The following is a 21,900-nucleotide window of genomic DNA, read 5'->3' as shown; positions in this document are numbered from 1 at the left end:
AATTTTCGAGAAACCCTATGCCCCAAATATTACAGACACAAGTATTAAATTATGACATTTTTTAATTGCTTTATTAATAAAATTCCTCAATTAATGCAGTTAGTATTTCCTGACCTTGTGTGATTGTGTAATAATGTGTTTCTAGCATTGGAAAAGTGAGGATTGTAAATCTGGAGACAGTAAAGCAGATTCTTTGCAAAAGGCCAAGTTCAATTATACTTCTGAGAAAGCTCCCACCTCCAGCCCAGGCACCAAAATATCAGGCCACTCCATTTCCTGTGTCTTGCATTTTGCATCATTGTCTTAAGCATCATTAAGGATTGTTTGACTGACTGAATTTGACTGAATTGCATGTGTTCTTAAATTGGCTAAGCACATTCGATTGAATCTAATCTGCAGGTGCAATCCAGAATCAGGTCAGAAGAACTTTTTGTATTTTTTATTATTTTATTTTTTGTGATCATATTTCAAATTAAATTACAAAATTCTTAGTTTTTTTTCTGCACATGGCCTAGCGAATAGGTGACTATAGGGGTTTTGTGTGGCTGCTCATTAACCTGCATTAAATAAGTACCCTTAACAAATCAGGTAATTGCTCAATGGAACAATAAAATGGAAGAGTAAAATGTGGACACAGAAACAGTATTTATATAATATATTATATTAGCACATGAGCAAGAATGTATTTGTAAGAACTGTGCGAGATGAAACCTGCTTTTGCATATTATATTATCATTAACAAGCGTACTTTACAAATGAATTATATTTTAATGTTTAAGCATAACATAAGAAAGATTGTGATCTGATGCACACCATGTTTTTCATTTTACTTCTACTACCTTCATAAATCTGGTCCAGTTACATGTCTGCTTATAGCCGGGTGAGGTTCTACAGTTATGAGTAGGCTACACAGATCCCATTAACTTTTTATACAATCAGCAACTTGGCCATACAGTACCGTAGCAGAATACTCATTGACATCAACCTGAGCTCTCCCTGCTACCCAAAAACCAGTTATCCACACTTCTGACCCAAAGGCACCCACACATATGGACTTCAGCAAAGTCAGCCATTTTTATGGAAAATTTGTTCTGGAACAAGACAATTCCATGCAAACCTGTTCCATCAGAGATAGCAGGCCTACAGACTCAGCTGTGAGACATGGGCATTCAAGTCCAGCAGTTCATCTAGGGCTTGCACCCACACCCTGAGCAGGGCAGCTGTTATTGCCCTACTACCACAGGATGGTCCAGCAGCACACAGGCAAATAAATACCCATCACCAGCGCTGGCTATGAGGTTCCAAGCCCCTGGTCTCCTTGAGCAAATCAGTGCACTGTCACCTTACACATGTTCCAGCCAGCACATCTGGTCAGAGGTGTGAAACATGCTTCAGACCCTCTCTAGAAGCCCCCGATACAAAAGAGGAGACAGAGACAGACTCGGAAATCAATAGATCATAAATGAAGGAGATGGTGGTCAAAGCAGTGATCTCTCGCTGCATCAGTCAGGACCTTGGCAATCAATCAGCAGCCTTTCTCCCCCAAGAGACCAGGTGAGAGTGCTGTCATATAAATCCAGGTGAATTACTACGCATCTTTAAGCACTGGCCCACCCAGCGGTGCTTACATTTTATGCCACAGAACTATCTCTGGCCCTGATGTTTATGTGTGGAATTATTGGGCCATAATTTACATTAGACTTCTTTAAAGTTTTAACTTTGTTCTAACAATAAACAAAGCTGATGTTTTGTATCATCCATCAAGGAATTTTAGGCCTCAAAAGGAATAGTTGTTAATTAGACAAAATATCTGATTAATTGTTCCCTGTTTTTACCTGCTGGAGATTCATATCCATTAATCATATAATATCAAACAAGAGATATAACCTTTGGACCTGTCCTGTACTTCCTGGTTATATGAATTCTAATATTAAATCTGAATATGCTTAAAATCTCACAATTCTCTATCTCAGTGCCATTTTAATCAGTGATGTTTTACTAGTTTGTAAATTTTGTCACTTCTGTGTCAGGAAGCCACTGGATAAATGGAAGTGACCCTGCCTCTCCCCAACAGAGCCCCCAGTAGGGCTTCAGAAAAGAGGACTGCGGGGCCTCCACAGGAACCAAAATATGCAACTGTTTCCTTCTTCCCTTACTTCATTTCTCCTTCATACACTTCCTCTACCCTCCCCCCACTTTGCCATTCCCCCTCTCGCTCGCTCTCACGGTATTAGGCAATGTATTATAAGCCCAAAGCGCAGAATGAGAAGCCGTAGGTTTTGTTACACCGAACACAAAGATTTAATCCCCTTCCAGATGGATTTGGCCTGATTTCATCAATGTGAGTAAAACAGAGGGGCTCTTCCGTGGACTCCTTCTGAAGGGCTACAGTTCTGAAAAACCGCACCGCTCCGCCGCAATGCTTGGAAAACACAAACAGCCACTTGGCTTTTAATCGTGTGTTCAATAAATATGCCGCACTAACATCTGTCCATTTCGCAAGAGCCTAAAATACAAGTACGTAAAAAAAGCCAATCTCTATATCTGTCCTACAGCTGGGAGGCCAGTCACATATTTTATAGCTATATACCTGGGCCTGTAGGTCACCATACAACCTATAAAATAAACAGTTGTAGATAAAACAAAAATATTTGACCGCTAAAATGAACAGAGAATAAATTAGTCCTTACCACTATTGTCATAACATTATTAATTTAAAGCGCAATTTCATTTTAATCCCCATGGAAGTGCACATTTTGGTATCGCAGAAGCCATAAATGCCTCATTTTTAGGTTTTAAATATGAAACTGATTTCACTGATGTGATATACAGGGCTCCAGTGTATTACCAAATATAAGTCTGTATTTGGTTGGCTAATGATTACTATGTCACTTCACCCTATTTTTCTGGGGGGTTTTTTCCCATAAAACTTCCTTAATATATATATATATATTTTTTACAATCAAGAAGGACCTCCTCGAAGCTTGTATAAATCACTAGACAGCAGCAAAAACAACAACCAAAAAAGCAATACAAAAATAGATCAATCCAGTGGCAAGAGAAAAAAAACTATGGAAGTTGAAGTGTAGCAGTGTAGGGTCCTGTACATGAAAAAAGAGGAAGTAAGCGAAACAAAGGTAGTGAGATATTGTGAGCAATTCACATTTAGCTGTTGGCTGCAGTACATACTCAACATTTAAATTCATTCCAGTTGCTTTATTACAGGGCTCGTACAAATGAGCAAAAATCATTAAAAGAAAAATAAAGCCAACTTCAGAGCCTGTCGTCTGAATCACAATTTTTATATGGATGCAAGAAAGAAAACAGTAATTCATGATTCATTCAAAAACAGGGGTGATGACAGCTCCAAGAGGATGAGCCTCATCGGTAAGAACTGTCCCTTTCCAAACAAGCCAGAAGAGCCGAGGGTGTAGGCCAGCGACCTTGACCTGTTTTTGCGAGAATATGTCACTCAAAGAGAAAATGACATCACGCTACCATATACCACCTCATATCCCTGTTCTACCAAAGGGTGGAAGTTGAGAGAACTCGACCGGGTTAGTGACTGGATGGAAGACATTGCTGGAAAATCTGTTTGCTGCCAAAGGTAGGCCAGTAAGAAACTACATTTCTTAAGTGAAATCAATTCCATCAGACACCCCTTCATGGAGCCTTTACTTAACCTGTAAGTTTGATGTTTAATAAGATATTAAATGCATAAGAACAAGGATGCTCACTTATTCTGTCATTTGATTTTCAGCCTTTTCCGCTCAAATATTTCTAAGATTGGGAGATTCCGTTCCGATTAAACAACCCCTTGAATTCCCCACCCACCACAGAAGAAGTGAAGCGAGCTCTCAATTTACCTTCCTGTCTAAATGCAGGTTAAATAAATGATTAAATAAATAAAAGATTAAAGCACAGGGAGGAAGCGCTTACAAAACACAGAGGAAACACAAAGACAGTAATGAGCTTTCATGTAACATCACAGGCTTTAATCATTAAGGAAACCTTTCCCAATTCCTTTACTCCTGTACATTTTTTTTTTCAAAAGCTGCTTCAAGTATGCGCATGTCCTCAAGAGCCAATTTGTCACGTATAGGGACATGTATAGGAACCTATGGCAATGCACCGCACATCAGAACAGAAATTACACTGGCGGCAAAGAAAATTTCAAATCACCAGCGAACGGAAAGGAGTCTTAATCTGCAGTGACTGCACACATGAAAGCACACAATTCCGCCTTTGAAGTCTCGCTTTTAAGGAATGGCACATCTGGAAAACACAACGTACAGGGTTTACTGATAGGAAGACTTCTCTTTCACTCTAATAAGCAAATGGTGTAGAAGCTATAGCCAAAGCCATGTCTAAATTGATTAGTTCCCATTAAAAGGATCATTAATTGCGGTTTATATCACAATCAGATTACACAAAATAGCCTAGCCTAAAACAAATAACCTCTCCAAGACCCAAATGCAAATCGATAAACAGAACCACAATGTGTTAGAACTGTGTTAAAGTAGCCTTTAAAGGTAGCATAATATCAATCTACTGATAGATCATAACAGCTCCCAGAAAAATTAACAGTAATAGTATTATCATAACGTATAACCAGAAAAGTTTTAAACTGCCTGCACAGTCAACCAAGGCCACATTCAAATCCACATTCATAACATTTTGGATGTTCTACTAATTAGGGATGCACAATAATGGCAGTTTGATATAGGCTTTAGCTGACTATAGCTCAAAATTAACGGATCAGTATTGGACCAATGCTAAGATTATGGCAGACATGATGGCTCGACATGCTGGCAGAACTTACATGTGCCTAAAAGGTAACGTGTGATGCACCACGGATTCTGTAAATTAAGTGAAAATGTTGACTTGAGAAAGTGACATTTTTTTTAGTTGGTATCAAGAATGAAGAACAGAAAGAGAACAGAATGTTTTTGTTTGTTTTTTTAAGAGTACACACTCTTGCTTTTTAAAAACTAACCAACGGTGCCTGGTTATGTGTTCTAGACTCATTCTCTGCTTAAGGATAGAAGCAAGCAAGTTATCATATGTTATGCATGAATGATTTTTTTCCTTCATAAGGTGTTATACATCTGTGCTCATTTACTTCTTCCATGAAAGTGGAAACTTGGTTACAGTTCACATTTGTGTTACTGTATATTGTAAAATAGGCCAGTATGAACATCGGCTAACATGGTCAGGCATATTTCAATATGCATCCTTACCATTAAAGATTGGATTAACTGGATGCTGCTGCTCGCTTCCCTTCTTATTCAGCCATACTTCTGTATAATGGTATGTATATAATGTATCGTAGTATACATGTAGGTCAGTGAGGTCATTCAGCCCAATTTGCTATTTGGACTGTAGAATCCAGAGAGAAAGATAAGCCCATCTGCATTTTAATACAGAGCACAGATTCAGAAGATACTCAATGAGCACGTAAGATAAATTGTGTTTGCCATCTTTCTTGACCTATTGCCTCAAGCTAGTGGAGTAATGCATCCACAATTAAAGTAAACAGTTAGTGTACTCACTTGTACCCAGTTTGTTGATAACACCACTCTAACCACAAAACACCTCTGCCAAACTGGATGCCAAAGGAAAAACTATACACCATTTTCATGGGCTCTGGATTTGAACCCACATCCGCCTGATGTAGTGGGAGAGGCATAATTCAATATCTCATCCATTACAATCTTCAATGCATCATATAAGCTTACAGTCGATGCTTCCTGAATGAGTTGCTATTATTCACAAAGGGTAAATATGTCTGCCTTATCCAGGTCCCTATCTTTCATGGGAATTTCAGCTCTGTAGGCCTCGTAACAGCCATGAATAAGGATTCCCTGTTACAGATCCTCTATGAAGAGTGGTTTTGATGGTAGACAGCTTGCATTGTTCCTTGGATAAGATTCTATGGGGATTTTTTTCACCATGGCTTTAAAGCACTGTCATAGTAGCAAATCAGGTTTAATAACAAGCTGGAGAATGAAATACTGCATTTTGCAAATATCCCTCATGGGCAGCAACTGAAACACCCGAGTACAAAACACAATCGTCAGAAACTACTTCTGAAACCAATGCTTAAAGCAACATCGTAATGATTTGAATCTGTAACAGCAACTTTTGACCAATCACGTTGTGGACCTCATCAACATGCAGAGGCATACAGGAGAGGCAGTGCACAGTGCCTGTCTGTCAAGCTTTCATTTGGCTTTGTCCGCACTGGTTGCCGTGGCGGTCATTACGAGGTCACAACCTCCAGCTTTTCATTGGGGCATCTGCATCTCCTTTCCATCTCACATTTCCAGGCCACAGACAGGGTGACATCAGCCACGATGTGTCACCATCGTGCCCTGGAACTGACACCCAATTACTTAGGGTTTCTCTCTTCTGGAACTCGCCAGGGGACCATCACTTAACCTTGGGCCTTTTCAGACTATCGCCACAGCAACCTGATGACTTCCAGTGCACTGGCCCAGTTATTCCCTTTCAAAGCCAACTCCTGGGAAGGTAACTAACGTACCTGTATCAGGTGTTATTCCTGAACGTACAGTAAATAACTGCATTGGCGACACAAACAGAGATATACACTGAATGCCTGCTGGAAAATCCAAGTAAAGTATAAATATACAATAATCCAGAGGAAGGCTGGCTGCATAACCTGAGAACTAACATTTCAGATATATTGTGTTTTTGCAGGTACATACAAATTCCCCTCATGCTTCATCTGCAAAAATGCCTATAACTTGTGCAAAACTGGAAGTGCCATTAACATGTCTAGATTCTTTTAAAGGATAGAGAAGTGCACGAAATACATCATTAATTGACAGGTGACACCAGAAAACAAACTGAGCGAGGCACGACCAGTCGTCAACATATTTTTTCCCCCGCGGCCGACATTTCCAATAACGTCAGCCAGCGAGACCCCCGGCGACGGTGCCACGCGTATGGAAATGGCCATTTACCATCGTCACCGCATTTACGCCAAGCCTACAGCTTAATTTCATTTTTCCAAGTCTGGGGCCCCACGGAACTTCCACGGATTCTCAGGTTTCCCCGCCTCTCTCTGTGGTATCCTCTTCCCTTTGTCGTTCAGCGCTCCGCTCTCATGCATTTTTAACACACAAACTATTACATTTCTGTTCAACATGCACTCTGCAGGCAGGGGAAGTGCAGAGGGTCTACAGGGGAACACAGAAGATGGAGGGGTAGGTGGGGTAGGGTGGACGGGGTAGAGAAACAGGCCTCCTCCATAAGCACAGGAAAGCACTTTTTCCCCTTTCCAGCCGTAGATTGCCCCTGGTCACTCCCACCTGACAATCTGAGTACAGACTCACATTTCACAACACCTCAGCTTGACTAATGCTGAGTCCAATCCACCGCACACATGGCGTTTGTAATACTGCACAGGATATCTTCAACAGGACAGCAGGCCTGCACTTGACTTGGTTCTCCCGCAAAGAGTTTGCGAGTTTGTGTGCCACCAACAGCAAAATCCACTCAGAATACTTTTTCATTGACCCAGCACCTCTTCAGACACTGGCATACCTCCGGTTTATTTATTTTTATTTTTTTAATCTGGTCTCACTCCAACATGTTACAGTAAATAGCCTTGCTTTTAGGATTTGAGTGAGAATATAGAAAATGCTCACCCACAGAAGAGGGAGGAGCTCTCCATTAATGTGTAATGCATTCGTAGCAAGATCTATATCTTACATTTACCATTAGCCTTCCCACATTTCACTTTATGCAATATTGATTGAAACCAATGTACAAATTCCCAACGGAGAGGAGATTTTTGTTACTTGAAATATAGAGTAAAAATACAGAATAAAAACGTCAAGCTGCAGTTTCTCAAAGTTTTGCCCACTGGGAACTTAATACCAATCCTATTCACAAAATAATCCTCCACTATGGCCTTCAACTTCAGGATGTTTATAGGAGGGTCTCCATATAAATACGGTTTCTGTCGTGAGGGTACTGTAAGGAAGAAACATAAATAATAAAAACATGACATATGGACATGCAAAACAAAAATCAAAGAAACCACAGCTCAGTTATACAAAATTCCTCATGGAATTGTGGTCACTTTCATAACACTACACATTGAACAATATTGACCATGGCCCCCACGGGTTCAAACTGAAAAATTGCTTTAGTCTAAACACTACAGATCTGCATTTGGAGTGGTGATTGCCCTGAGTTATCTGCGACTGCAGTCACATGATGGCAGCCAGTAGAGTGATGAGATTTTCTAACTTCTCCCCCATGTGCTCTTTGACAGAGACTAAATGTCAGTAATTGCATATGAAGATGCCAGCTTAGATTGTGCCATAATGCCGCCACTGTGCTGTGAACTGCTTGCACAATTGATGGGAAAGGCTCTCAACTGGATCTAGGCAAGACGCTGAATATGGTGAACATGGGGCTTGTGGCAGGACCAGGGCCAAGGCGGGCAGGGCCGGTGGGGCCGCCAGCTCTGTGGGGTTTCCTCCCTGATTCAGTACCTTGGACAGCAGCCGAGAGCCTCTCAGGAGCAGAGGGCCCTTCAGGCGAAAAGGACACAGGAAGTCATGTGACGAACGGAGCTTCCCCCTTCCAAAGCACCTGCCTCCACGGCAATTAGCATGGCCACTCTGCATTCCTAATCAAGCAGGCCCTGACTGAAAAGGGCGCTGACTTTGAAGACCCGTGGAGTTGCCAAACAGACACAGCTGATGGGTGGGCTTAGCATGGAGCCTTAATGACAGTTTTCTCCAGTTTGATTTCTGAGGAGGGGAACAGTCACAACCTCTCCTCGCGTGCAGGAAAACCCCATTCATGTAGACTGGCGACCAAAGCTCCCTGACCCCGGACCCCATTGATTTTCCCCTGCTGTGAAGGACAAGGCATTGGCTTTCCTTTGAAATCCTTCACTTCCCTCCTGTCTTTTTCCTCAAGAATTGTTTCATCATTTGACTGCTGGGGCTTGAATAAAGCCCACCAGGGGCATTCATTTTACACCAGACTAGTTTGTCTGGAGTTTCTGCTTACAAAACCTTGTGCTGCGTCATGCTTGTCCCACACAACAAGACTTGAAATCTGATCTAGCAGAAGTGTGGCTGCATGTTTGATATTTTGTGCATTTCAACACAAAACATGTTCGCTCTTTTGTTGGCAATGGGATCTGACGTATGAAACTAGCATTTGTTAATTCTTTCAGCTGCAATTCTTTTTCCTACTTATGTAGGTAGATCTTTGAGGTGTACAGTGTTGTTTTATTGGCAACACTTAGCAAGCACTCAAGTATTTAAAATGATAAAAAGTCTTAATTTCATGGCCAGGGATTCACTGATGCATCAAACAAACCGCAATGGGAAATGTTTGATATTTTACACATTAAAATTGCACACTGCAATTAATTTTATGCAATGAAATCTCCTTGCATTTCATAAAATCAAATTATTTGTGTGTGAATTTTACTTGCTTTTGAATCAGTGTGATGATTACGTACTGTAATACACTACACACAATGAACTACCCATCACAAACTAATGACCTGAATCCCTCATGATGGATAATCTTCAAAACAATAACAATAATAGTTGCCCCTAACCAAAACCAGGACATCATGTAACTACAATACATATTGCTGCACTGGGGACAGAAACAGTAAGAGAATGCTGTACATCTAAAATAATGTCTCCCTTAAGGTCTCATGACTAAACTGTAATAAAGCCAAGCAGCACAAATGGTGAAAGCTGATGAACAAAGAGCAGGTCAAAGGTCAACAAGCTGAGGTCATTCAAAGGTCAAGCAATTATATTGTATAATTATTTATTGATCAAAAGAGGTCTGCTTGCGTGTGTGACCAAAAGAGCTCCTTGGGCCAACAGGAGGAGCTTGAGATAGAAGGACATGAACTGAGGTCTATAATAGTCTGACCACTTCTGAGCACATTTCTCATCTTGAATGTGAGACACAACCCCACAAGTTATAGAAAGTGACCCACAAAAATGTCCCCTTGAGTTAGCCTCTGCTTTCTCCAAGTCACACAGAATGGAGCTGCATGCCAATGAGTCTGTCTCTGCTGACTGGGAAGGGACTGAGGGTGGGTGAAGGGGGGGGGGGGTGTTACCATGGCAGCAACGTTCCGCTTGAGAGCGGTATTGATTACCCGCAGGAGCAAGCCTTCACTCACATACACCCCCGAAACGCAGGGGACGAAACCAGCCAAATCTTCAAAGTTGTGAAAAATGGGAACCAATACAAAACTTGAAAAGGCTAATTGTGAGCTACAGAAGAGCCTCAGAAAAAGGTACTGCAGGCCTCTTTGGCAGCTGTGCATGCCTGATTGAGAGTATCACACATTGGCAAAATGTTTAAAGTATTAATAAGAAAGTTGAAAGTTCAAATTGCGTTATCAAGCACCTAAATTGTTTTTTTTTCTATTCAGTTAAATGATTAATAAACAAATAAAAATACATACAGGTTGTGAACAAGAAAAATGTCACACAAGTATGGCTCATTGATTAAAAACATTCAAGCAAGCACTGGTTCATGCATAACAATGCTGGGAAGGCCTGATTGATTACAAGTATGGCTATAATGACTGAAAGAAAAGATATTGATTCTGATTCAATGATTCAGAAAGATTGTTGGGGTATTCAGTAACCAAGATAGCCTAACCTGCTGTTGTTAAATGAGTCACAATGTTAAAGGTGATGTCAGTATGGAACTCCAAGGGAAAGATTATCATCTCCAGAGGGCAACAGTGGGTGGAAGCACACACCTCAGGATTCTGATGTCTGGGCATTGATTTTGAGTGAAGACTTTATGAACAATCACAATTTCACATGTGAATTTAACATTTCTACATGTGAATTAAAATATATAATATATGGGAAAAGGAAATGCCACATGTAAACTGGACATTTGACTTTTTTCAAATGTGAACTACAATTTTCACGTGATAAAACAAAACATGTGACTTGCCCTATTTAGCATCTTTATGTTGGCGTTTCCATTTTTTGTTCAACAAGTCTATTGGTTAAGGATGTGCCAAGCAAATTTATTATATTATAGTACTGCACTGGCTCAAAAACACAATCAGAAGGGCTTTTCTGTTATTGTAGTTCCTTATAAGAGATGGAATATAGTTCTAGGAAGCATTGTCAGCTTTTTACGTGCATTAGCAACAGTGAAGTGAATTGTGATAATGTAGAATTTAATATTTGGGCACTGTAAAATGACTTTGAAAATGGTTTTAGGGCTTTTCACATGGTCCCCTTAATGAAAACTCACTTATTAGATTTTTGTAGAAACAGACTATAGAAATATGACTCAACTAATAAAATGGGAGTGCTGCCTGTTGAGGACACTGGTTTTGTAGATCACTCTGAAATTTGTTTTTCAGGTGGCATATGCTTGCCTTTTCAATATACAGGTACATTAAGGATTGTGGACTGTGAAAAAAGATCAACCATGAAATGCATTTCAACATTTGTCCATCTGGTTTACAGTGGATAGCACTTCAAATGAAAATTGCATGCCTTATTTTCAAAGCAATTGTGTCACTGATGCCAAAAATCTGATGCTACCTCAAGCAGGATTGGTGGAGTTTAAAACAATCATCTCTCCGAGCTCTCGGAATTAACGATCATTATAAAGAATAAATATGCTCATTTCATGCATGTCACTGTTAAACAATGAGTATCAAGATGAACCACCTCTGCTGTCTCTTCTTGTTGTAGGTAATGAGGATCAATAGGGCCATTTAAAGCCACCATATGGCATCTTTTTTTGTGTTTCAGGCAGCACAGTTGTGCCAGAGCCAGCCCCTCCTCCTTGACCTTCTCTTACCCAAGCTGACTGCAGACCGCAGCCTCATCTGTTCGTGTCATAACATCCAGACTTTGATGTCACCAAGTTGTGCAAGCTGTTACACCTTTATCATGGGGGCATCAGCATGTACTACAACTCTCAGGTTGAAATCATAGGTGGGAGACAGCTATTTCATCCTAAGGACTGGTTCAATACTTCCTGAATTGCTTTGGTACATTCCTGTATGTTTAAAATAATAGCATGTGCTATATTGTCAATTATTATTTAATTAAAAATGTTACGGTTACCATATTTTTCTGTAATAATTATGCTACTACTACTACCATTACTGATGATGATGATGATTGTGCTGGTGGGAAAGATTATTATTATTATTATTATTATTATTATTATTATTATTATTATTTGGCCATAGTAGCAATGAGAAAGGAATAAAGATGGCATTTCTCATTCCAAGTTGTATGATCTACCGCAAATATCCGAATTTTATTCTGATGTCTTTTTACCAACACAAACTGAAAGAAATCATGACTGAATTTGTCATAGCAACTATTTAACTGTTCTACTCTAATTTATTGGTTATCCCTTAATGATGGCATGCATTAATGAAAATTAAGATTTAAAAAGTTTTACAGTTAAGAGAAAATGGAAATTTCCTTTTTAAAAAACCTTGAGAAACATCCCACAATATAAGCAGCCCATGCAGTTTCTCAGATTACTTTTAGGAAAATAATAATTGCCAGCATCATATCAATGTGGGTGGCAGGAAAAGCAATGACACGCACCTGCCCACAACAAAAATACTCACCAAACCATCAATTACACTATAAAGTAAAACGTCCAAATGGTAAATTTAGTCAGAGCTGTAGTCCTTTATAGCCAAGATGAAGTAAGGATGTAAAAAAAAAAAAAAAAAGCCTGGCTTACATTTGATGTACATAATTTGGATGTCTCACAACAATCTAAAACATATCCCTGTCAAGAAAGATCTTTGAAGGGAATTTGAGCCAAAATGGAAGCATGCATAGTTCACATTAGGAGACCCTAGAGACCATTTATAATAGGCCATAAATAAGATAATCCAATGGGGACCTATAAGTTAGTACTGCACGACAGCAAACATCAATTACCTCAAAGTTAAAGTTTTCTCACAAAATGCTGGTTATACATCCTCAGTTTCTTCTTTATTATTTAAGAAATGAGAAACCTTTTTTCACTTTATTTTGATAGAAACTCTACAGTGATATGTTTCCTCAGATTTATCCAGTAACTGCAGAAAAGTGCTCCTTTACTTGGTATGTTTTGGTAGAAGCATGCATTAGGACACAAATCGCAGTCAAGCATGCGTGACCTTCCTAAAGTGCATAAAAATTTGTGGGAGTAGAGAAAAAACGGCAGCGTTTTACATGTGTTTGTTTCTGTTCTGAAAAACACACTCAGCCTACAGGGGATTCAGAATAAATGAATTAAAGAGCCACTTGAGATTTTACAGATCAATGTAAATGCCCTTAAGGAACTGCTCTGGTGTGGTACAAAATCTATGACATATATCATAAATTATCATTTTTAAAAATGTGATTTCCGCCTCATGCTTGACAGCCTCATATAGGAGAACAGCTCTCTGCCAGTCTCCCTGTTCCCCACAATGGCCTCCCGGGTCTTGGCCCAGATTCCATTTAGCCATAAAACAATCTGTCCTCATGAGTCGCATTTTTTAATACTAAAGCAGCATTATGGAATTGATGGTGGCTGAAATGAACCAAAAACCTTGTGGTGTTAAATGAGCATAAGCCATTGGCATGAAACATCTAATGTATCCATTAAACAAAATCTGAAATTCCCTCTGCCAGTGTAACAATTCCTCCTCAAATAATTCTGCCCTAAAAGAATAAACCTTTTTTCATTAGTGGCACGTTTCTTTAAAAGATGCTATTTTAAATTATTAATTTGCATTTTCCTAATAACCTTTATCACCTGCCAGTTATTCTCTGTATACAGACCTGTCCACAAAAAGCTAGTTTCCTCTGAGCTTGTTCTTTAATACACTCGGGGAGAAAGCCCAACTCATTTGTGTATCTGAGCAGCAAGGTCAATTGATTAATTACAGAGTTAATTTACTTTGAATGGCAGGTCCATTACGCACACTTTGCACTTTCACTCTGCGAACCGTTTACTTGGCCCGTGTCCCCCTCACATCCGCGTGTCCATCAGGACAGTGCGCCGCCCCCCCCTGCCTCTCTCACAGCTTCAATTCTACGCTTTTTAATCACTCAGCGAGGCCGGTATGGGAGAAAACAGGTTCGGAATTATGTCAGCACGCCTTTGAATTAGCTCACGCGTGTGCTGAACAGGCAAATATCGAGCTTCCCGATTGGTCCAGCGCAATTCCACCCCTGTGATTGCCCAATTCAAACAATAATTAGCAGGTTTTTTTTTTTGTTGGTTTTTTTTTTTTGCATATCTGGCAGGTTTTAAAAAGAGTCGAGCGATTGCAATCAAGGAGCTCCGTCTTCCCCAGAGACCCGGGGCCACTCATCTGCAGACTGAGGGAGACAATAATCAAATTTAGCCACAATCAAACGGCACTTGTTCCCTTAAGGAAATAGAGGGAAACACTATGTACAGTAGCCGAATTTGCCAGGTGTGACCCAGTGAAAGGAAGCAATTACTGCCGGGGCTCAACTGAACAGAAAGAGAAACAGTGGGGTGGGGTGCATTGTGTGCGCGAGCGAGCCAGCGAGCAGGGGGAGGGGGGTGGGCTGGCGCGACGCGGGTGGCACACAGTTACGCACAGAGAAGGGACTGCTCCCCTCCATTGTTCGCCTCCCAGGCATGTTCTTTGTGAGGGCGAATAAATCAGGGGACGGACCGCAGGACCGTTCCAGCGGCCGGCGCTCTGCGTCTGATTGGCCGACGGATGCAGTTCCCGCCGATAGCAAGGTTGCTCAGACCATCGGCTACATCAGCCATCCAAAAACCTCACCCGATTTTTTGGGCAGGGACAAGAACACAGTCGGATACTTCCATGACCGACATAACGCACTACAGCACTGGTATTATGTGCAACCCGCCTTTACTGCCTTCAACTACCAGCTTTTCAACGGATTCTCCCACTATCCTGACCAATCAAATATCCAATTACACAATTTCTATTACAACACCATTTTTATTATTCACCAAATACCAATTATTATTATTATTATTATTGCTTCATTAACTATATATGAAAAAGGCATAAAAGGGTAACCATTCATTTAGAAATAAAATTGCTTAGCAGGAGTATGATTTTAATAGCATAATCATACCATACTGTCACAAGCTGGTGATTATTGTCATGTGGTACAATAGGTACAAATGTGCAGGTAGAAAGACTTGTATTACCCTTTAGATTTAGATTGCATAATATGTTTCTCACATGTGTTATCTGTTACCCACTACTGTGGGTCTACACTACATTCACCATTGGTAAATCATCAAATAGCCAGCAAAAACATATATCTGCTTCCAACAGTACACTAGAGAATATAAAGGTTGAGGTTTTATTAAACCTTCAACAGAAATTACTCCCTCACAAAAGGTTAAAGTTGTTAAAATTTTAAAACATTTGCCAGAGTTGCCTGAGACATTCAGTGTAGTTTTGAACTATGAAGATCTGGCATAAAATCATGAATGGAAAAGGTCTCCTTCATTCTTTGATGTTGATAGTCCAAGTTTCACTGCATGATTTTTTATGTTCATATATTCACGGTTCAAAGTCCAAAACAAAGCAGAAAGGGGCCACAGTAAATTCAGGAATTACACTTGGCAACTGTTTCCCCAAATGCCTGGAGCAAAGTCCTAAAACAACCAATTTAAAGGTGAATCCAGAATATGAAAAATTCATTTGTGCATGCATGTTGACATACTGTATACACACCCACGCATTCTCATTCTCTCTCTCACTCTCTCACTCTCTCTCACACACACAAACGCGCACACACACACAGATACACAAATACACACACACGCACACACACACACACATCCTATAGGCATATATGCATACTATACAGAACACATGCAGTGCTGTGTCATTATATTATTTAGAAACAACACAAATGCCACTCATGTCCATCTCTGGAGATTGCTCTGGCCTTGATCACTCCCGACAGGCAGCTGCTCACCTCAGGGTTCAGAACCGATCAGTACTTGATTATCAATGTCTCTTCAAGGTTAGCAAGTGGAGCACATCCTTAATAGAACCAAAGCTGATTAGCTAATTATCATAGAATTTGCATAATGGCTCAGCAACTCATTATCGCTTATGTGAGCTCATCTGCATGCTGTGTCGCGCTACCCTTTTCTCCTTCTATGAGGTTGGCATCAATATCCCTTTGATTGAAGAACTGATGGCACACTCCCGAGCAAATCGAATGCCATTCCAAAGGTGCACAGACTTTTTTTTTATGTATTCTAAGCCGAGAAGAGTGCCTCTTTCAAGGAAGCCCTCTTTAAGGAAAGCTAAATTGAGCACAAGTGGAGAGGAATATGGTAAATCAATCAACGACCACTTGTCATAGATGATTTTCTTTTTTCACCGAATAATTTACACAAGGTCTTTTTAACAAAACTCCACCATTCCGGCTGAATGCATCAGCTTTCCCTCCCATAAGCCCTTGCACTTGTGGAATTTTAGGGGTTTGTGTAAAGCTCTTTAATTCGCTGAGTAAAGCAAAGGAATACATGCTGGGTTGCATCCATGTTGTTCGGGGTTAATCATAAAGACATCTTCCAAAAGAGCTCTGCTTTCAATTACACTCACATATATGCACACATGCGCACATACATGTGCACACATGCACACACTGCCTTCATTTCCACTTACACATATGCACACACATATGCATGTATGCATACACGCATGCACACACACACACACACACACACACACACACACACACACACAAAGTCATCCTCATGGATCCACACACATGCAGATACACTCATATGTGGGCGGCAGTGTAGCACAGTGGGTAAGGAACTGGGCTTGTAACCGAAAGGTCCCAGGTTCGATTCCCGGGTAAGGACACTGCCGTTGTACCCTTGAGCAAGGTACTTAACCAAAATTGCTTCAGTATATATCCAGCTGTATAAATGGATACAATGTAAAATGCTATGTAAAAGTTGTGTACGTCGCTCTGGATAAGAGCGTCTGCTAAATGCCTGTAATGTAATGTAATGTGAACACTCAGGGGTGCCACCAGGGATTCTGGGTCACATAAAAAGGTCTCACATTGGGCCCAACCAGCCCAGGAAATCTGTCATTCTAATATTTTTTGAGGGGTCCCTGTCAGCCAACTCCCAACCACCCCCCTCCTCCTGCACGCACACACACACACACAAGAGCATGCGTGTTCACACACACACAGTTAATCGCACAGCTATCATAAAGGAGGGATAAAAATGCAATCAAAGATAAAAGAATTAAATGCAGCCCCCTCGGCACGTTCTGCAGATATTTCTCATGAAGAAGTAAAGCAAAAATGTTGTGAGTCAGCCCGACAATCCCAAGAGAAAAGCGGCTACAGCTCTCAGCAATTTCAATGGCAGATAGACCTAGAAACAGCAGCACACGAGCATCCGTCCCAAGACACGAACGGCGCACAGAAACAGGGCTGGACTGCTTTTCATACTCATCTGTGAAAGAGACATAAACGCTATCGGAGTGTGATTACTCAGAAACAAGCGAACAGGCAGAAAGCAAGGTGGTCCCAGGCAAAGGAGCTGGAGGAGAACTAAAATCAATACCTAGCATGTTCTCTGGGCAGCGCAAATGTTTGGGAGCCAACAACACGCTACATGAATCAAGTGTGAGAGAGAGGAGAGAGGGGACAGGGAGAGAGAGATAGACAGACAGAGAGGGGGGCATAGAGAGAGAAAAGGAGACAGAGTGAAAGAGTGTGTGTGAGAGAGAGTGAGAGAAAGAGAGGGGGAGTCATAGAGAGAGAGATAGACCGACAGAGAGAGAAAAGGTGAAAGAGTGTGTGTGAGATGGGACAGAGAGAGAGGAAGAGAGAGAAAAGAGAGGCTGACAGAGAGAAAAGGGGGGACATATAGAAAGAAAGAGTCAATCAGAGAGAACGGGAGAAAGAGAGGGGGACCAAGAGAGAATGAGTGAGAAAGACAGAGAGAGAAGAAAGGGGTTCCTCCCCCCAGGTCCCCATTTCACTGCTCTGACCTGCCTTGTTTGTTGACATGTGCCAGAGTCCAAACGTCAATGACTGACTGAAACGATCAGCCTCAGATTGGTGATAAAACACAAGGATGGGAATTCAAACCCAGAAAAAAAAGCCTAGAGCTTCTAAGCCAGCTGAGACTGAGGAAAAACTGAGAAGTTTTTAATACTCCTCTTTCAGCCTAATAGCGATCATACGGATTATTGTGTCACGTAACAAATACAAATCTGTCCTTCCATGAATGCCAATTTCATTGCTTCTGTCAGACCTATCCAGTTGTAAGCCGTAAGGGACAAAAATTTTACTTTTAGATTGACAAATGATTTAAAAACTTCCATTTGACACTACCTACACTGACAACTCTGGCAGTAATATATCTGCGTCACTTGCACACAAATGATTCTCAGACGTTGACATTTGGTGATTTAGCTGATAAAAACTTACTTAAACAGCTGCCCTTACTCTTATTTCAATTTTAAGATTAAAGAGTGATGGAAAAAATAATAGGGAAATGCTAAAAAAAAGTGGCTTAAATGAGAAATACAAGTACGTAATTCTATCTGTGTACACTGCATATATACTGCATGTATTCTATACAGTATGTCTGTTTCTGCCCTACACGCCATACATGTAGACCAAAAAAATGTATTTATGGATTGTCATTGATAGATTTGGCCTTCTTCGTGAATGTTGTAGTGTGTACAGTCATAATAAATTGTAACAAGCTAAAGAGGCAGAGGAAAGTAAAAAAAATAATTTTTTAAAAGCTGCTGAGGCAACAAAGGCTGCTGAAGGCCTTTCTTCCTCCTCTGCCACACAGATGCAAATGGATTTCAAATAAACGCCCTGTCCCTTTAATTCAAGCAGACAGAGTGGCTGATTTAAAATAATGCCCCTGCCCTCTGACAGAAACTTAGAACTAGAGGACCCAGAGTCAAAACAGTCTGTGAGCACAGAAGGGTAAAAAATACAGACACTGTCACTGACAGAACTTTGAAGGGATAATTAATGCAGGCTTTTGAATATGTACTGGCATTAATCTGAATGCTTCGGTGAAAGTATTTCAAAGGAGAGCTGAACTTGCTCTCCTATAAAGGCAGTTATTTGCGTTTTAATCCTTAAAGCTGCAGACGTCTCTCTCTCTCTATGTCCTCGTTCCCCATTTTGTCTTGTCGCCTCTGAATGTCCAAAGACAATTGGCATTGTCTAGTCCATCTGACCAGAAGCAGTTCCACATATTACAGCTTCCTTAAGGTTTATAACTCATTCTCACACTACAGAATAATCTTGGTGAGTCAAGTAAAGTAATGTTGGTAACATCCATTTGTTCATCTCTATAGGGCTAGAAAGTTTATCTGTTTGTCTATACTAATACTTATTTATTCACATAGGCCAGATGCACGGTCTTCCTCATTACCATGGTTTTATGAGTCCAATGACCAAATATATTTCCTCTCAGACTGCATTAATCCCCCAATAAACTCTTTAGACATGGCATTACAGACCACAGGACTATTAATATTTAGAGAGCTTGTAGCACAGTGTGTGAATACCACTGCTTGTCCAACAAAAAGGGTCAGGCTTCAATCATTGCAGGTCTGGAAAGCAGGGTTAAAACCAGTTTAACTGACGGAACTACTTCCTTACAGCCAGCTAAGGGTTGGATCAGACAGAAAATGTTGGTGGAATTTTGTACAGAAAATTTAAGCACTCCCCTTTGGGGATTCTTCTGCCGGCACGCCTTGACTAAATCAGGCTAATCTGGAATATTCTCCAGAGGGGAAGCCCAGGAATGAGTGGCATGAAAGGGCTCAGAACAGACACAAAATGGATTACTCAAGATGGGCCAATCAGGAATGATTACTCATATTTGCATTGTGTGACCTCTGAATCCAGGTGACACTAAAGAGAGCATTATCACTTTATTATTTTAATCTACCCTTTTGACACTTACACAGAACAACTTCAAAAGCTTATATTTGAAATATTAATTTAAGTTGATAATATTTACTATGGATGCACTATACGGGAATTCTGAGGCCAATATCAATTATATATATTTAACTGGCCATAATAGCCTATACCAATGTTGATACTGCCCTGTTTTACATCATAGCACAAATGCAAACTGCAGTCAAGTTTCTACATTCACAGAAGAAGTCAACTTACGAAGGAAAAATGTAACAATTTTTATTTGCTTAACAAAACCTTTCCACTTGCTTTCTTTAGTAATAAACAGAGAACACAGAGAAAGACTGGGGAGCTACTGGGTCCTTGTATAGCTTTACTTAAGAATTTGGCAAGAAACAATTATAACTAAAAATAAATATGAGCAACTTTGTGAACGCAAAATTTTCACTTAAATTACAGAATCAGTGGGGCATCAAATCTGTTGCTTCTCTGGTGGGTGAATGTTGCATCATTATATCGGCAATAATCTTTAGTTTATCTGCCAATGCCAGTACATTTATCATAAGCTACTATTGCCCAATACCAATATGACTCCAATATTTTCATGTATCCCTAATACTGGAGCAATTTCTGCTGGCTACAAGTTGAAACATATAAATCTTTCAACAATATGATTATTGCCCTGTTCATAGACAACTACTCAACTGCTCAACTACTACAATACCACTTTGAATAATCCCAATGCAATTAATATTTCATGTTGGAAATTCTATTTCAATCATTTTTGCATCATATTTCCAAGCTATATGATTTTAATTCCAGACCAAAAGTGTGTTGAAGTCAGAGGTCCCTGAACCTTTTCACAAAAGGGTAATTTAAAAACTCTTATTCACCTTGTTAGAACAGAGGATAAATCATTCATTACAACCCTTAGTGCGACATACTGGCTCTTTTTCAGCGGCTAATTAGTTACTTCTGGGTGTCATATGGGGACAGCAATGAAGATAACAAGAGGAAATTCTCAAACACTTAACAGGTGGTAATTACACTGTTTCACATGCTAGGTAGCCCTGTAGCTAACTACTTAGGTAAATGAATGGGTACCTAGAGTAGCCAGCTATGGGCAGATAACAAGATTAAAAAATGTTCATTCAAATTAGCATCTGTATTTCACATTCATGGAAATCGCCCCCAAATTGCTTTCATATTCATTTTTTTTACACACACATACACACACACACACACACACACACACACACACGAACACACACGCACATGCACACACACATACACTAAAGCATAAAAGTTCTCTGTCCCTTGCAAACCCTCTTGGGATAAACATTGAAGAGCATACCACAGTCTTTCTGCAATCAGTCAATCAGTAGTTAGTGAATGGTCCATTTGACATAAGTCAGTAAGAGCATTATCCACTGCCATTCAGAACTGGAACTCCACCAGTCAGTGTGCACTTTATCTTTTCTCATTAAATTAAAGCTCATTTAATTATCCACTTAATCACATCACCCTCGGTGCGCTGCCATTAGGAAGGAGCGCTACACACAAAGCTTTAAACACATTAAAAACACACCAAAGCCAGTAAACAACAACACGTTACGAATAAAATCAACAACTGCTTTTCAAGCATAGTAAAGAAAGAGCTCAGTACCTTTGCTTTTAGCTACAGAAATGGAGAGTGAAGTCCCAAAGGAAATAAGAACGCATGATATCCACAATTGAACAGCAATGGGAGAAAGAGGGAAGGATAAGACACTGTAAAGACCGAGGAGGGACACTTCTTAACTGAAGAGCATCAGTGAGCAGTGTGCACGTATGAGCAGCCCCCGGGCACATTCACTGGCACAGCACACAGGAACGCCTCATTCTACACATGCAACTGCAGACCCCCGTTAATTACGCATTCTCGTGCACT

The 21,900-nt window shown here is 40.4% G+C and overlaps 1 protein-coding gene across 25 annotated transcripts in view; it reads right to left on the bottom strand.

The window, feature by feature from the left end:
• The window catches only part of nrxn3a (neurexin 3a), a 317,098-nt gene that overhangs the window by 279,698 nt on the left and 15,500 nt on the right, over positions 1–21,900 (bottom strand). For 19 of the 25 annotated variants that reach the window (XR_004765382.1, XR_004765386.1, XM_035418878.1 and 16 more), the window contains exon 5: positions 21,637–21,648. The exons of the other annotated variants lie outside the window; for them this stretch is intronic. Coding sequence is in view for 17 of the 19 variants with exons in the window: in XM_035418878.1 (XP_035274769.1) it covers positions 21,637–21,648 (12 nt within the window). In the remaining 2 variants the exon portion in view is untranslated. The remainder of the gene's footprint in view (positions 1–21,636; positions 21,649–21,900) is intronic. 25 annotated transcript variants of the gene reach the window in all.

The sequence above is a fragment of the Anguilla anguilla genome, chromosome 1, assembly GCF_013347855.1.
Source record: "Anguilla anguilla isolate fAngAng1 chromosome 1, fAngAng1.pri, whole genome shotgun sequence".
NCBI classification, from domain to species: Eukaryota; Metazoa; Chordata; class Actinopteri; order Anguilliformes; family Anguillidae; genus Anguilla; species Anguilla anguilla.
The sequence above is the reverse complement of the archived record's forward strand: the minus strand, read 5'-3'. Positions and strand labels throughout refer to the sequence as shown.